Source organism: Carcharhinus amblyrhynchos, chromosome 3, assembly GCF_965287045.1.
Source record: "Carcharhinus amblyrhynchos chromosome 3, sCarAmb.v2.hapA, whole genome shotgun sequence".
In the NCBI taxonomy this organism is placed as follows: domain Eukaryota; kingdom Metazoa; phylum Chordata; class Chondrichthyes; order Carcharhiniformes; family Carcharhinidae; genus Carcharhinus; species Carcharhinus amblyrhynchos.
Genome location: NC_137326.1, coordinates 14,463,807 through 14,481,366, shown reverse-complemented (window position 1 = coordinate 14,481,366; position 17,560 = coordinate 14,463,807). Strand labels below are relative to the sequence as shown.

Sequence of the window (17,560 nt, the reverse complement as noted above, 5' to 3'; positions counted from 1 at the left end):
AACTCGGGTAGTATGTTCATCTTCACAGCATTGATCTGGCCTGCTAGCAATTATGGGAGGTTGGACCAATATTTGAGTTATGTTGAGTTATGCTGTTATGTCCACTACATGAGTGGAGCAAAGTTAGCTCCAAAGAGCCCACTAAATTTACTAGTCACTTGCACTCACAAGTAAGTAAACTGCCTACTGACAATCTTGAAAGGCAGGATGCGGAGCAGGAGGTCACAAGCCATTGCATTCAAAGGAAAGAGCTCACTCTTATTCAAGTTAAGTTTGTAAACCCAAAATACGACCAAACCTTTCTAGTATAGATAAGACTTCAGGAATCGAGTTGGATGGGTTACCAACTTGCCCGCAAACAGCAATACCTTCCACTCAATTCTCTCCTGACCAATCCCCACCACTCATTTGCTGTTGCAAAAAGCCGCAGCAAGAGATTCAATAACATTGGCAAATAATAGGGGAGAGGGGGCATCCTTGCCTAGTGCCCTCGATCAAAGGGAAAATAGCTGAATGCACATCTTTTGTCTGGACTGAGACTAGAAGGACGGAGTACAATATTTTGATCTAGGAGATGAGCTTTGGGCTGAACCCGAACTTCTCGAGAGCATAAAATAAATAATCCCATTCCACCTGATCAAATGCTTTTTCAGCGTCCAGCGAGATTAACATCTCTGGTAGCTCGGAGGTGGCAGGCACGTACAAAATGTTAAACAGCTGCTGAATCTTCGAGTACATATGTCTATTTATAATGAACCCAGTCTGGTCAGGCGAGATGATAAAGGGCAGAATGTCCTTCAACCGAATGGCCAGAATCTTAGCGATCAGTTTGAGATCCACATTCAGCAATGAGATGGGTCTATAAGAACTGCAGATTTGCAGGTCGTTATTCTTTTTAAGGATAAGTGAAATTGTGGCTTGCCTCAAAGTCTGCGGGAGAGAGCGGTTCTCATACCATTCATTGATCATGCGCAGTAGCAGGGGAGCCAATCTATCCATAAATTTTTTAATAGAATTTGATGTGGTAGCTATCTAGCCTCATACATTACCCACTCAGCATAATTCTGGCCGCCCTAACAATTTCTTCAACATCGATTGATTTCTCCAGAGCCGCGGCCTCTCCCCTGTCCACCACGGGGAGATTCAGTGCCCCAAAGAACTCCTGAAAGTCCGCCTCATTGGCAGTAGTCTCCAAGCTATAGAGCGTTGAGTAAAAGTCCCTAAACTTTTACTCGCTGTGGATCAGTAGAGACCCCGTTCGGAGTCTACATTTGTGATATTAGATTTTTGGTGCAACTGATGAGCTAGTAGCTTGCTTGCTTTGTCCCCATGCACATAGTATGTATACTTAAGATTTGACCAGCATCTCTTCCGCTTGTAGTGAGGACAAGGTCTCAAACTCCACCTGTAGTAGTAAATGTTCCTTATATACCTCTGGGGACGGACCCGCAGCCTACACAGCATCAACTTGGGTGATACGCCCCAGCAATTCTGATAACCTTTTACCCCTCTGCTATGCCTCATGCGCTGAGCAAGATGTAATCTGGCCCCTTAAATACGCCTTTAGTGTCTCCCATAAGGTAGCTGCTGAGACTCCCGGAGCATCAGTAATTCTAAGAAATCATCGATCTGGGTTAACAGAAATCTAACAAATTCATCATCAGGGGGCAGGCAAGTATTAAATCGCTCACCCTCCCCCCCCCACTACCAAGTCCGTTGTCAAGGGAGCATGGTCCGACATTACAGTGGTGTCATAGGAGCATGAGCGCACAGCCAGGAGCAACTTATTAACTCCCAAAAAGTAATCTATCCATGAGTACATTCGGTGGATAGGTGAAAAAGAAATTCCCTACTAGTTGGGTTAAGAAACTTCCATGGGTCCGACACTGTGTATTCGGTGAGAAATGATTTAATAATTTCTGCCGACTTGGAAGATACTGCGGGCCTGGGGGAGGAGCGGGCCTGGGGGAGGAGAGGGCCTGGGGGAGGAGAGGGCCTGGGGGAGGAGCGGGCCTGGGGGAGGAGAGGGCCTGGGGGAGGAGAGGGCCTGGGGGAGGAGCGGGCCTGGGGGAGGAGAGGGCCTGGGGGAGGAGTGGGCCTGGGGGAGGAGCGGGCCTGGGGGAGGAGAGGGCCTGGGGGAGGAGCGGTCCTGGGGGAGGAGAGGGCCTGGGGGAGGAGCGGGCCTGGGGGAGGAGCGGGCCTGGGGGAGGAGCGGGCCTGGGGGAGGAGAGGGCCTGGGGGAGGAGCGGTCCTGGGGTTGGAACGGGCCTGGGGGAGGAGAGGGCCTGGGGGAGGAGAGGGCCTGGGGGAGGAGTGGTCCAGGGCAGGATTCAAACGACAGTCGAAATCTCCGCCAAATATCAACTGATGTGAATTCATATCTGGAAGTAGCATGAAAAATGACCGGAAAAAGTTTGCGCAGTCCCAGTTTGGAGCGTACACATTGGCTAACACCAGGGGTATCCCGTATAATTGACCCGTGACAATGACATATCAGCCATTTGAGTCATAAATGACATTGGCTACTATTAAGAGTGAGGATTTGTGGATAAGGATTGTTCCCCCCACCCCCCCACCAACCCTTCTCCTATCCTCTACAGAGTTGAAAATAGTCCACTGGCTTGTGGTGGGTCTTTTGGAGGAATGCAAATTGTGTACCCAGTTATCAAAGATGTTGAAATATCTTAATGCGCATAACCGGATGATTTAATCCCCTGACTTTCCAGCTGGTGAACTTGTTCGCTCTGAGGTCAGAGCACAAGGGCCCCCTAAGTAGCATCCCACATTCCTAACAGTAGCCTGGTATCCCTTCTCACTGGGGAGTTTTCCCGCAACCACTGACGTCGGCAGACACCACACCCCAGAACCCCACCCTCCCCACCCTCTCCTCTGGCCGCAGGGAACCAACCATGAGAAGGAGAGAGCAGGCCACGTCACACCCACAGGGAAAAAAATGTATAGCAAAGACACAGAAACACTCACACAGACCGAATCCACAAACACAGCGTGCCTCCCCCCACCCCCCAGTGCACCTTCTCAAACAGGGCACCTGTGCCTCCAGCACCTTATCATGGCATTTTCACAGCACTCAGCATGGGACACATTCTCCACTTCCATTCCCATCGCGGTCACAGGTGCTACAACCTGAAAAGATCTGTCGAAATACCAAACACTTAACATTTAATCTAACAGTCGCAAAACCCATTACCCTTTTCTGGCTGACAATTCAATCTGGGTATAGCACGCAGGTTCATAAAAAACAAATATCAGTTTACATCTGCCGTGTGGTCACCTGATTCAAAAGTCTGCTCCACACATTTCATCGCTGCCGTCGGAAATGGCAAATGGAATTTAATGTTGGCAAGTGTGAGGTGGTCCACTTTGGTAGGAAGAATGGTAGGAAGGACTGTTACTTACGGGGCGAAAAACTGCAGCAGGCGACGGTGCAGAGGGACCTCGGGGTCCTTGTGCATGAGTCGCAAAAACCCAGCTTGCAGGTGCAGCAGGTGGTCAGGAAGGCGAATGGGATGCTGGCCTTCATAGCGAAGGGGATTGAATATAAAAGTAGGGAGGTCTTGCTGCAGCTGTATAGGGCATTGGTGAGGCCGCAGCTGGAGTACTGTGTGCAGTTTTGGGCGCCGCATCTGCGCAAAGATATTTTGGCCTTGGAAGGAGTGCAGAGGAGGTTTACTAGGCTGATACCGGAGTTGAGGGGGTTGAGCTATGAGGAGAGGCTGAATAAACTGGGCTTGTACTCGTTAGAGTTTAGAAGAATGAGGGGAGATCTCATTGAGACGTATAAGATGATGAATGGGATGGATAGGATAGAGGTGGAAAGACTCTTCCCGCTCAAAAAAGACAGTAGGACTAGGGGGCACAGCCTCAAGATAAAAGGGGGGCGGTTTAGAACGGAGTTGAGGAGGAACTTCTTCACTCAAAGGGTGGTGAATCTCTGGAATTCTCTGCCCATTGAAGTGGTGGAGGCTGCCTCGCTAAATATTTTTAAGATGCGGGTTGATGGGTTTTTGATAAGCGAGGGGATTAAGGGTTATGGGGAGAGGGCGGGAAAGTGGAACTAAGCAGCAACAGATCAGCCATGATCTTATTGAATGGCGGGGCAGGCTCGAAGGGCTAGATGGCCTACTCCTGCTCCTATTTCTTATGTTTTTATCTGTGAATTTGTGTTCGGTTCCATTGTTGAGAGTAATCCTCAAGAAGGCTGGAAAGCAGAACCCAAACCTGACCCAGGACAGTCGCGCAGAAGCCGTTTGACATCAGGGAAGGCCATCCTTCTCCTTGCCACCACCAGGTTAAAATCTGGAAATATCAGCAGCTTATTTTCCTGGTACCTCAGAGTGGTAGTCAGTGCTGCCTGCTGCAGGATTCTGTCTCATGCTGAGGTGTAATGTACTCATGCAATAATGGGCCAAGGAACTTCTCCTGGTCTGGGCTTGTCCCTAATACTCGGTGTGTGCAATCCAGAAGCAGCTCATCCTCAAATTCCAGTACCTTCTGCAATAGCCGGGTGACAAAGTCTGTGATATTTGGACCCTCGATTCCCTCCGGAAGAACATTAGAACATAAGAAATAGGAGCAGGAGTAGGCCATCGGGCCCTTCAAGTCTGCCCCGCCATTCAGTAAGATCATGGCTGATCTGTCGTGGCTCAGTTCCACATTCCCGCCCTCTCCCCATAACCCTTAATCCCCTCTCTTATCAGAAACCCATCAACCCGCGTCTTAAATATATTTAGCGAGGCAGCCTCCACCACTTCAACGGGCAGAGAATTCCAGAGATTCACCACCCTTTGAGTGAAGAAGTTCTTCCTCAACTCTGTTCTAAACCGCCCCCCCTTTATCTTGAGGCTGTGCCCCCTAGTCCTACTGATGCTATTTCGTCTTTGGCGTTCTTCCATCTCATCACATTTCGCCCTTAGGGACTTAACCTCCGATGATAAATGAGTAACTTAGTTCTTCAGCTCGGAGATAGTGTTTCCACTAAATGCCTCTGAGTTCTCAAGCTCCTTCAAGCGGTTCTGATGGCCAACCTTGGAGAGATTTAACAAATGATCCGAGCTCCTCTCTCAGCTTGTCTATCTTGGCCTGCAACTCAGTGGCCCACTGGTCCAACTTACTGTCCAATCTTTGCATGGCCTCCATAATAGCTTCCCCTGTCCTTTCGCTCAGCATGCTCTGTTCAGGGATCTCTCCAGCAGAGCATGTTGGGGACTCCCCTCCTTCTGCCCCGTGGTCCCACTCTTCGATTTTGGTTTGCTTCCTGCCACTTTGCTAGTGCCAGCATCTGAAGGCTTACCCTTTTCCTCCAGCCTGGAGCACTATTTCTTGGACCAATGTATCAAGCTATTTCACTGTTCGATCCACCAGAGTTCTTACATGGATTGCTTTTCACCTTCACTCTTTAACGGGCGAACAGAAGCAGCAAAGGGTTCCCAGGCGAGCTGAAAGTTCAACTCTTCTCCTTCACTTTAATTCACCCTTGGCTGGGTGAAAAAAGAAACAGCAGTGATCCCAGGTTGATCTGACAGTTGAAGTTTTTATGACACAGGAATTCTTCCCTGGGCTGCCCCCCACCTTAAACCAATTCACACTTGACTGAGTGAAAAAACTACAAGATGGTTCCAGACTGAACTGCAAGTCCCAACATGCTCTTCAATGAGCTCTAGCTGCAAAACAAGCAATCCAAAAGCAGAAATAGCAGCTTGTAATTTGCAGCAGGACCTCAGTGGCTCCAGCTTCCCACTTGAATTTACCCTTTCTTGAGTGAAAAAGAACAGAAAGTTTGCAGACTGAGCTGAGATCCACCTTCCCCCCCCAGGGCCCTGCTGAGCACACACAGTAAATTCCAACCGACAGGAAGGAATCTTAAAATAACCCTTTCCAGCTAGACTTACGAAGTTCTCTCTTTGCAACTGCGCTCCAGGTATGATTAAAGCTTGTTTGATGGACATTAACCTCTCTCCAGACCTCAACAAACAGCCAGATTTCAAGAAGGATCTTGCCACCTGTGGATCATACTTCCTCTCACGCCAGCACCATCTTTGGTTCCCCAGTCCTGGATTTTAACTTGGGGGAGGATTAGTGTGTGGGGAGCCTGAAAGTAGAGACCGCCAGAAGTTCAAATGCTTGAAATACCCAACCAATTTTAACTGTCAGGCTTCAATATTTGGATTTGGCCGGACGGCCACAGCTAGTGGGTATGATGTTAAAGCCAGAGTGCAAATTTGGTGGGGGGGGAGTGGGGGTGGTGGTGGTCTGGGGGACCAAAGTAAATGTTTCGTGGCTTATGGTGGGGGGTGGGGGAGTCCAAAAGAAATGCCAGTGGTGGGAAAGATGAGGCGGGGGGGGTCCAAGCATTCCTTCTTCTCCAAACCCTCAAGGAATCCTCTGACAGAATACGTATTGTTACTCATCTTTGTTACGTCCGGGGTCTGCTATTGAGACTGATAATAAACCAGGAGGTCAGTGGTAGTAAACCAACTGGAACAGTTTATTAATATGTGTTATTCCTGATTATTTGGGCATTCCCCCCTGGCCCTCCACCGCACCCCCCCCCCAAACAAACTTGATCTCCTCTGGTGACTGTCCTGCATCCTGCCAGGTTTTGAATTGGCGAATTTGACCTCATTTCGGACTCCTTCCTCGGTGATCGTGTTCCTGCTATTTTTCAGTTGAAGCTAGGCCCTTGCCTGTTTGTGGCAGGAGCCTTGGCAAACTTTCAGCAGCAGTAAAATACTAGCGTGTGGGAAAATTTGTGACTCAGGTCAGCAAGTTAACGAGGCTGATTTTAACCAGAACCTTCCAGTGAGTGGGGCAGGCTGGGGAGAACTAATCGACCACTGCAGTGGTAACGGCCCTTGGTGTGAAATTATGGGTGATTGTGTGATTGGTTGCATGTGCTAGATTTGAAGCCAAGAAAATGGGACAGAGAAATGGGAATGAAGAGCAGGGGAATGGGATTAGAGTAAACATCTGCTTATTGATTAGTGTCACAAGTAGGTTTACATTAACACTGAAATGAAGTTACTGTGAAAATCCCCTTGTTGCCACACTCTGGCACCTGTTCGGGTACACTGAGGGAGAATTCAGCATGGCCAATGCACCTGACCAGCACATCTTTCGGACTGTAGCCTGAAAGAAGAGCACCTGGGGGAAACCCATGGAGAAATAGGGAAAAGGTGCAAACTCCGCATAGACAGTGACCCAAGCCGGGAATCGAACCCCGGTCCCTGGCACTGTGAGGCAGCAGTGTTAACCACTGTACTGTGCTGGAAATTATTTATATCTTTGAAAATCAGCATCGGTAACAACATAAAAGGACAAGAAGATTGTTTTACATGAAAGCTCTCACTGCTGTTCAAACCTGGGGAAATTCCCTAAGCTGTGGAGCGGCAGTGCTTTGACATTTCCAATGTCGGAACCGCGGGACTTTTATTATTTAAAAGTGTCAAGAGATAAGGAGCAAGTGAGTGGAGCTGAGGTACTAATTTGTAATAGAAAGGCTGAACAGGCCCTTGGGGCTGAATGGTCTACTCCTGTTCCCATACAATTCGCCTCCATGACTCACAATACAATAAGTTACAAGGTTGCCACCATGCCATTAGTGCTGTCAGTAAGGATGATCTATGTGGAACTTGGGGTAAATTTCCTTTAACGAGCAGTACTTTCTTTCCCCCAAAAACATACTTCAAAATTTGTAAAAGTGCATTACATAACAGTTGAGATTTGACATCGCAGAAAGTACAGTAAAGATCAGTTTCTTTCTGTACAGTGCGAGGCATATAGCAAAAGAATCATAAAATCCCTACAGTGCAGTAGGAGGCCATTCATCCTATTGAGTCTGCACCAACTCTCCAACAGAACATCCCACCAAGGCCCTAACCTGGTAACCCCATGTACTTACCCACTAATCCACGCATCTTGGGATACCAAGGGGCAATTTAGCATGGCCAAATGGGGAGAAAACTGGAGAAAACCCATGCAGACACAGGGAGAATGTGTAAGCTCCACACAGACAGTGACCTAAGATCAGAATCAAACCCGGAATCCTGGCATTGTGAAGCAGCGATGCTACCCACCATGCCACTGTGTACCTCACTTTACTTGCCAATAGAGGTTTTATTTACAGTTGTACACTTGCATTTCATGTCAAAGATTCTCTGGTGCTGCAGCTAGAGGAGTTTTACATGATTTCTAGCCTCTTGGTGTACTCTGGTGGAAGAGCTTGCGACAGTGCTATTTCTCTACTGAGCCTTTGCTGTAATTACCCCAAAACCTTGGTACAAACTTCAGCATGTGGTCAGTCGCAGACCATGTAGTAGCCTGTAACATTCAGCTATTAACAGCTCTTTCCATCAGAAGACCAACAACTTTTGGGGAGACCAAAACTTTGACTCATTGGTCCTCACTGTTAATCTCGCTGTAAGCAGCCCATAGAGTGCAGAGTTCTGTGTTATAGATTGTGTGGGATAAACCTTGGCAGAAAGAACATTGCACCTCTTTGTCAAGGTACATTCCAGAAGCAGGTAAGCGATGGTCTTCTCTCCCCTCCTATACCTAGAAGTTTCTACATCTTGTCCCTGCAAACAAGGTCCACTTTTGCTTCCCTGATAAAGCGGATGATGGCTCAGGAGGTAGACACGGAGCAGGACTTGGGTATGGGACGGACCTGCACCACATTTAGCAATGCCATGAGCACCGTGCACCTGATGACTACCCAGAATGGAGAGGAGCATTGCTCCCACCTGCCTGACCTTTGTTTTATCATGTGACTGTGCAAGTAACCTTTGGGTAAAACTCAGCTGGCATTGTGTCAATATTGTTAATGGGAAGCATTGTAGGTAGCATCATCTTATCTGATCTGACACCTCATTGCCAACTCCAGAGTGGCAGTGAGAAATGGTCAGGGTATAGGTTGCCTATCCTTCCTGTCACACAAGGAATGGCTTGTGCTGAGAGATAGATTACAAAGAAAAATAGACTAAACAAACTGATATCAATTGTACTCAAGATGAATATCCTCACATTGGTGGAGCTTTGTCAGCTAGGACTCACTGCTACTTCGGGAAGTTTTGCGATTCTGCAGGCTGCTGGTATTCTATGCTGCAGGATTAGATTCTCTTGTTATTTTGTCAAACATTTGGATGCTCTAAGAATTATTGAGTAAAATCAACGTTTTTCACGCGATGCTAGCTTCTCGCTCACCTTCCAGGAAGCAGAGGTCGAAGACAAATAGAGAGTGAATTATGAAAGAAAGCATGCAGCAGCATATTGGAAGCAGCTTCACCACAGCAGCTGCAGGAGTTTAAGAAGAAAGCCTTTCATCACTTTCACAAGGACAACTGGTATCAATGTTCCCTTAATTTGTGCATGTGCTCGAAAGCGCACCAATCTGAAATGATGGAACAAGCAGGATGTGCACTGTGGACGGAAGTTGAATGAATGTTGCTCGGAAAGGCAATAAATGCCAAATCCCAGGAATGAATGGAGGAAGGGCAGAGCTTTTGATCAAAACAGTTCTGCGTTCAATTACTTTCCTGTGCCCTGCAATCAAACATCTCAGATGGTGCCTGAGTGAGGTTGCTACAATTGGTATAGTGCACCCTGAAGACTGGGAAGGGATAAGTCAGCTCATGATTACTCTTTGGTGGGAGTTGAGCCAATTGTGGCCACGAAGATCAACATGTTAATTTGCCTGTTCAGTGAAAAATGACCAGTGTGTGTGGTTCCATAGCACCAGCACAATCTAGAAACTTTGGGTGCCAAAGGGAGAGGGCATCGGTGGCATAGTAGTAATGCCACTGGACTAGTATGCCAATGGACCCAGGATATTTCTGTAGGAACATGCTTTCAAATCCCACTATGGCAGCTGGTGCAAGTTAAGTTTTGTTAATAAATCTGGAATTGAAAGGTAATCTCAGTAATGGTGTCCATAAAAATATCATCAATTAACATCAAAACCCATCTGGTTCACTAATACTCTTTAGCCAAGGAAATCTTCCACCCTTGCCTAGATTGGGCTAGATGTGACTCCAGCCCACAGAAATGTTGTTGATTTGATTTGATTTATTATTGTCACATGGATTAATATACAGTGAAAAGTATTATTTCTTGTGTGCTACACAGACAAAAACATATCTTTCATAGAGAAGGAAACGAGAGAATGCAGAATGTAGAGTTACAGTCATAGCTAGGGTGTAGAGAAAGATCAGCTTAATACACGGTAAGTCCATTCAAAAGTCTGACAGCAGCAGGGAAGAATCTGTTCTTGAGTCAACTGATACGTGACCTCAGACTTTTGTATCTTTTTCCCAAAGGAAGAAGTTGGAAGAGAGAATGTCTGGGATATGTGGGGTCCTTAATCATGCTGGCTGCTTTGCTGAGGGAAGTATAGACAGAGTTAACAGATGGGAGGCTGGTTTGTGTGGTGGATTGTGCTAGAATCACGACCTTTTGTAGTTCCTTGTGGTCTTGGGCAGAGCAGGAGCCGTATCAAGCTGTGATACAATCAGAAAGAATGCTTTCTATGGTGCATCTGTAAAAGTTAGTGAGAGTCATATCTGACATGCCAAATTTCCTTCGTCTTCTGAGAAAATTGGTGGGCTTTCTTAGCTATAGTGTCAACATGGGGGGACTAGAACAGGTTGTTGGTGATCTGAGCACCTAAAACCCTGAAGCTCTTGACCCTTTCTACTTTGTCTCCGTTGATGTAGACAGGGGCATGTTCTCCTTTAGGCTTCCTGAATTTGATCTCCTTCATTTTGTTGACATTAAGGGAGAAATTAACTCTTAACTGCCCTTCGAAATGACCTAGCAAACCATTCAATTCAAGAGCAATTAGGGATGGGCAACAAATGCTGGTCTTGCCAACAATATCCACACCCCATGAAAGACTGAAAAAATTGTCTCTGAAGGCTAATATAGAGATGAAGCAAGTAATTGAGAAGCCAAACAGTATGTTGGTCTTCATTGCCAGAGAGTTTGAATACAGGAGTGAAGATATCTTGCTGCAAATTGTATAAAGTCTTGGTGAGACACTACCTGAAATGTTGTGTACAGTTTTTGTCTCCTTATCTAAGAAGGGATATTCTTGCCATTGAGTGAGTGCAATAAAGGTTCACCTGACTGATTCCTGGATGGACACATTATCCTATGAGCAGAGATTAAGGAGACTGGGCCTGTATTCTCAGTTCAGAAGGATGAGAGAGAACCTCATTGAAGCGTAGAAAATTCTTACAGGGCTGGACAGGGTGGCAGCAGGAAGGATGTTGCTGCTGGCTGGTGCATCTAGAATCAAGGGACACTATCTCAAAATAAGAGGTAGGCCATTTGGGAATGAGACGAGAACGGATTCTTTCACTCAGACGGTGGCGAATCTGTGGAGGTTCAGTCACTGAGTATATGCAAGACAAAAAAAAAGATTTCTATATGTTAAAGATATCAAGGGATATGGAGAGAGTGGGGGGAAATGGTGTTGGAACCATGTAATCCCTTCAGTGCAGAAGGAGGTTATTTGGCCCATTGAGTCTGCACCGATTCTCCAAAAGATCACCTTACACAGGCTCACTACCCTGCCCTATCCCTGTAACTCTGCACATTTACAATGGCTAATCTACCTAACTACACACTTTGGATGCTAAGGGGCAATTTAGCGTGGCCAATCCATCTAAGCTGCACATCTTAGACTGTGGGAGTAAATCGGAGCACCCAGAGGAAACATGCGCAGACACGGAGAGAACGTGTAAACTCCACACGCATAGTCACCCAAGACGGGAATCAAATCTGAATTCCTGGCGCTGTGAGGCAACAGTGCTAAACACTGTGCCACCATGCCACCCAGGTAGTTGAGGTAGATGAACAGCCGTGATTTAACTGAATGGTGAAGCAGACTTGAGGGGCCGAATGGAATTCTCCAGCTCCTGTTCTGTATGAAAAGGGGAGAAGACTGGAGAGGAAAGAAAGGAATAAAGGAGCATAATTCAAAACAAGTCTGAGGGAATGGCATCAGATGGAAAGCAGTGTGTCCAAAATGGAACATTAATCAATAAACTATTACACCACATTATTTCCAGATCTTCAGAGCTCCATCTGTCGCAATCAGTGCGTTGCTGATTATTTGTCCATCTCCAAGAGCTTGAGAAGCCTTTGAATGTTTCATTCCTTGAAGTGACTTGTTAACTGAGTGGTAGCTATGTGTTTCCAAAGCCATCTGCAGAGAAATGACTTCATTCTGTATTTTTATTTCTCTTTCATTCGTTTTCCTTTCTTTTCCCAGTACGGAAGGACTGAAGTGATTGAAAACACACTGAACCCAGATTTTGTGCGCAAGTTTGTCCTGGATTACTTCTTTGAAGAGAAACAGAATCTGCGTTTTGATGTGTAAGTAATCACATTTCTTCCTGCCAGATGCCACACACTGCTCGCTGTGCCCTTGTGTAAGCCTAAATTATACTGAAAAGCCAGAGAATGAATGATAACGTGTAAACAAGGGCAGCCAGACTAGGGCAAAAGCAATAAATATATAACAGGTGCTTCAACATTCATCGCAAAAAAAGGGATAGACCACTAACATTCTCATAAAAACAGAGGTTAATTTTAAAATGCAGTGTTTGCAATCTCCAAATACAAATCTAGAAAGGAACGTCCTTCACCTTTGAACTCCAGGCCCAATTATAAAATGATACAGGATGCATAACAGTCATGTACAAATGGCAAAACCTTTGTTACATCTATCACAATTCAGCTGTCTCTGTGGTCCTGCAAAAATGTCCGCTCTTCGTAATATTGAAAAGTGAACACTCCCAGGACAGTAGCAATTTCATTTTATTCTCAAGTAATTACCTTTTCCATCAGCCCTGTGTTGACTAAGTGGTCGACTGGCATGTTTTTGTTGCATATTATACTTTAAGGGGAAACATCAGACTCCCAGTGACATCTAATTAATGCAGGCTATTCCTCTGCTCACTTGCTGATTCACAAGCATGTCACTGATGTGAATCTGCAAGCTTCTGTCTCCAACCCCCATCCCCACAACCCCAGCCATCCCCCCCGCCACCACCACCAGGGGACCACTTGATTTAAAGAGAAAATTGATCTTTTTCCATTATTCACAGCATGTCCCCTTTGCTGGAAGTGCTGATTTTCTGATTTGCTGCATATTAGAATACCTGAAGCCTCCTCACCTCCGCTGTCCCCATCACAGTGACTGCAGGACAACAGCATTCATGGGAAACAGGCAGTAGGAGTTTGGCTGCCTGTTATACACTCCGCTTGGTGACAAAGGGAAAGAACATTTGGTGGTCGGTATAAAGGGTTGTTGATCCATTACCATTTCAATAGGGGAAGTGGTGGCGTAGTGGTATTGTCACGAGACTAGTGACCCAGAGACCCAGTGTAACACTCTGGGGAACCCGGGTTCAAATTCCATCTTAGCAGATGGTAAAATTTGAATTCAGTAAAAGTCTGGAATTCATGATGATGGTGAAACCATTGTCAGTTGATGTAAAAAACCCATCTGGTTCACTAATGTCCTATAAGAAAGGAAATCTGCTGGCCATACCCGGTCTGGCCTACATGTGACTCCAGATCTGTAGCAATGTGGTTAACCCTCAAATGACTCTCCATTTCAGAGGGCAGGTAGGGATGGGCCTTAAATGCTGGCCCAGCCAGTGACACCCACATCCTATGAATGACTTTTAAAAATCTCTTTTCCCCACCGCCACGAGTTAAAATCAGCCCTACAAATGTTATTTTACCAAACCACTCGAATTGTACAGCATGAGAATGAATGAGAAGTGGCCTAGTCTATTGCAGTATGATAATTGGATGCGTTAGATGTTATCATGTGTTCTGTAGCTTGATGATTGCTGTCTATGGAGATTATTCTCCAAACACACCATCTCGCTGACAATCTGAATCTGCATTCATTGCAGGAAGACAATGAAAAATCTTCAGAAATAGAAATTATCTTTATTGATTGGATTTCTGTAACAAAGCAGAGAAGAGGCCAATTGAAAAATGTGACCCTTAATGGGTAGGGATCCAAAATTCCCACTGCAGCTTTCATTTACAGTGTGAAATGTCACAGTTGTCAGAAAAGTTTTAAATAAGCTCACCTTGTTCACAAACCCAGGAGGTTCATTCAATGGTAAAATCGCACAAGTGTTATTTTGTGGGACTGTAATTGCACTGTGTCACAGTCCAGGATTGCAGCTTCATTGTCCAGCTCATTCTGTCAATTTTATAAACCCAGTTAGATCCCTTTGTAACTGTGAAGGCGGGAATGATGGAAATTATCCAGTTGATTACGGCCAGGGATGGCATAAAAAGGTGGCACGACGGCACAGTGCTTAGCACTGCTGCCTCACAGCACCAGGGACTCGGGATTCAATTCCCAGCTTGGTCACTGTCTGTGTGGAGTCTGAACGTCCTCCCCGTGTCTGTGTGGGTTTCCTCCAGGTGCTCCAGTTTCCTCCTACAGTCTAAAGATGTAAGGGTTAGGTGGATTGGCCAAGGTGCATTGCTTTGATTTGATTTATTTTTATCACATCTATTGGGGTACAGTGAAAAGTATTGTTTTTTGTGCGCTATGCAGACAAAGCATACCATTTATTGAGAAGGAAAGGGGAGAGTGCAGAATGTGGTGTTATAGTCATAGATAGGGTGTAGAGAAAGAACAATTTAATTTAAGGTAGATCCATTCAAAAGTCTGATGGCAGCAGGGAAGAAGCTGTTCTTGAGTCAGTTAGTATATGACCTCAGACTTTTGTATCTTTTTCCGGATGGAAGAAGTTGGAAGAGAGAATGTCCAGAGTCGTGGGGTCCTTGATTATGCTGACTGCTTTTCCAAATCAGTAGGAAGTGTATTTGAAGTCAATGGATGGGAAGATGGTTTGCATGGGTTATGTTACACAACCCTTTGTATCCCTTGTGGTCTTGCTTTGAACAGGAGCCATACCAAGCTGTAATACATCCAGACAAGTTGCTTTGTATGGCACATCTGCCAGAGATGTGTAGGTTTGGTGGATTAGCCATGGTAAATGCATAGGGTTACAGGGATAGGGTGGAGGGGAGGTCCTGGGTGAGATACTCTTTTGGAGAGTTGGTGCAGGTTCAATGAGCCAAATAGCCTCTTTCTGCAGTATTGGGATTCATCGGTTCCATGCAAAATCGCTGCCCACTCAGTGCTGCACTTAATTCTGTCATTTCAAGTGGTAAAAGTGCTCACTGCAGGTTGGGACCTGCTAATGTATGACATGATGTGCCACTGGCACATGCTTCCTAGGCATGATTCTTTTGGAATCATGCCAAGGAAGTATGTGCCTAGTCTATAACCTGTTTAGAAATAGTACCAATAAAAAAGTGTTAAGCAAATATTAGAGTATATCTAAAGTTTAAGAACCAAATCCCTTGACTGGAGTCCAAGGTAGAAGGACCCTATCTCGGGACACTTACCAGTTTTCGCTGCAACACTGAGCTGTTGGCATGGTGATTACTTAGACATTATCAAAGAACCGTAGACGTTTATGGGAGGAGGTTGTTGGGGCCATCATGCGTGCTTGTTGCTAGAGTAACCCACTGCCCTGCACCTACCCACCCACGTTTTTATATGGCAATGCAGAATCACTGAGCCGTGAAATTGTCTGCAAAACATCAGCTGCCGTGGGTTGTCAGGGGCTGCTTCCTCTGCATTCAAGGACACTTGATTGTTTTACCTTAAGGATGTTTTCCAGTTTTTGTTTTCTCTCTGGCTGTCAGTGTACTTACTCAGGAGATTTTCACCTGGCATTTCCTACCCACCATACTATTTGACATGTTTGGGAAGCCCCCTGACAGCCCAAAACATCAAGCAGTCGCTGTTGCAGCACAGAAATCCTGTACTGAAAAAAATAACCTGTGTCCTTTAGGTCTGCATCTTTGCTCTCTTTGGCAGAGTGAGGATGTGAGCTGGCCATCCAAGTAGCTTCTTTATGAACCTTGCTTGCTTCTTCCACTTGATCTCACCGACCTACCCTTGGCAGATCCATTGATTGATTGATAGACCCAAGGATTTCAGTGCTGTGTCTGACAGGTTGCAAGCGAGTGATGGTGCATCTGCATCGGTGTTACCTTCATTGGTGAGTCTGGCATTGACGATGAGCCATCTGATTAGCCTAGGAAAAGACAACTGAACAAGGATTAGGTTGTAGTTGTGAGGGTAGGCACCGGCAGATCAGTGGCAGCACAATATGCCACCTGGTTGTCATACTAATTCTGTGATTGCGCGATTGAAAGAGTTAATTGGAAAGAGAAAAGGCAAAAGATAAGCCAAGACTGCCTGTTGCACCAGGCCTCAAGTCTTGGCATCTCCGAGCTGACTTCTGTATATTGTCCTGTGATGGCAATAGCTCTAGTGTTTGCATTGTGGCGGCACCTCTTCTTGTGCAGGTCGTCTTCCTCCTGTTTTATTCCACAGCTTTTCCAACAAGAAGATTAGAAGTGGACTAAGGTGTGCTTTGTGTAAAGGATTTCAATGCATATGTGAGATACCCAACCCCCCAGCCTCACCACCGCCATGGAAATGCCCCTGCCATGGAACATGGTCCCAGAATGGAAAATTCTGCTCCACGCGGCAGCGAGCTCTACAGTCTCATTGCTCCTGGAGATTGTCATAAAAGTGAAGAGTGCAACAAAATAAGCTTGAAATGGAAAAAAAATTCACAAATAACAACCCATCTGAAAAATATTCATTGTCAAGGATTGGAAGCACTTTGCTACCTCCAGATCTTGGGGGGTGGGGTAGGCTGGGGGCTTCGGGGAAAGTGGTATGTGGATGGTGATGCGACATTGCAAGTGTTTCTGTCCCACCTTTTGCCCGTTGGCCAATTTGATCAACTATTTTTACGTTTATTCATTAGTGTCACATGTAGGCTTATATTAACACTGCAATGAAGTTACTGTGAAAATCCCCTAGTCGCCACACTCCAGCACTAGTTTGGGTACACTGAGGGAGAATTTAACATGGCCAGTGCACTTAACCTGCATGTCTTTTGGACTGTGGAAGGAAACCGGGGCACCCAGAGAATCCCACGCAGACACAGGGAGAACATGCAAACTCCACACAGGCAGTGAGCCAAGCCAGAAATTGAACCCGGGTCCCTGGTGCTGTGAGGCAGCAGTGCTAACCATGCTACCCATGTTACCAAGCTTATGGAACTCAGGAGGCAGCCTGCAAGCAGGAGATTGTTAAAATGATTTGACTCCGTTTCTTCTCTCAGGCAACATTCAAAATAATCTTGATATTGCATGTCTGCTGGGAGACAGCTGACAAGAAGGCTTCAAACCAACTCTCGTTTCCAGACTAACTTGGTCTGTCCTCCTTTGCAGCTATCAGCAGTGTAATTACTTTGCATTTCTGCTCTTGCCTTCCCTGCTCTGTCAATTTAAAAAATCAGTGCTTCGTTCTTAGAATAAGTTTGTTTGAAGTTTGACTGCAACCACTGATTTAGTTTTCTAAGCACTGATATGAATTCTAGGTGGAGTTTGGTAGCTGCAACAAGAGTTTTCT

At 45.9% G+C, this 17,560-nt stretch overlaps 1 protein-coding gene across 2 annotated transcripts in view; it reads left to right on the top strand.

Annotated features, from left to right (window-relative positions):
- Positions 1–17,560, top strand: part of LOC145335908 (copine-9-like) — a 374,645-nt gene that overhangs the window by 120,261 nt on the left and 236,824 nt on the right. For both annotated transcript variants that reach the window (XM_080181645.1, XM_080181652.1), the window contains exon 4: positions 12,290–12,393. In XM_080181645.1, the coding sequence (XP_080037771.1) occupies positions 12,290–12,393 (104 nt within the window). The remainder of the gene's footprint in view (positions 1–12,289; positions 12,394–17,560) is intronic.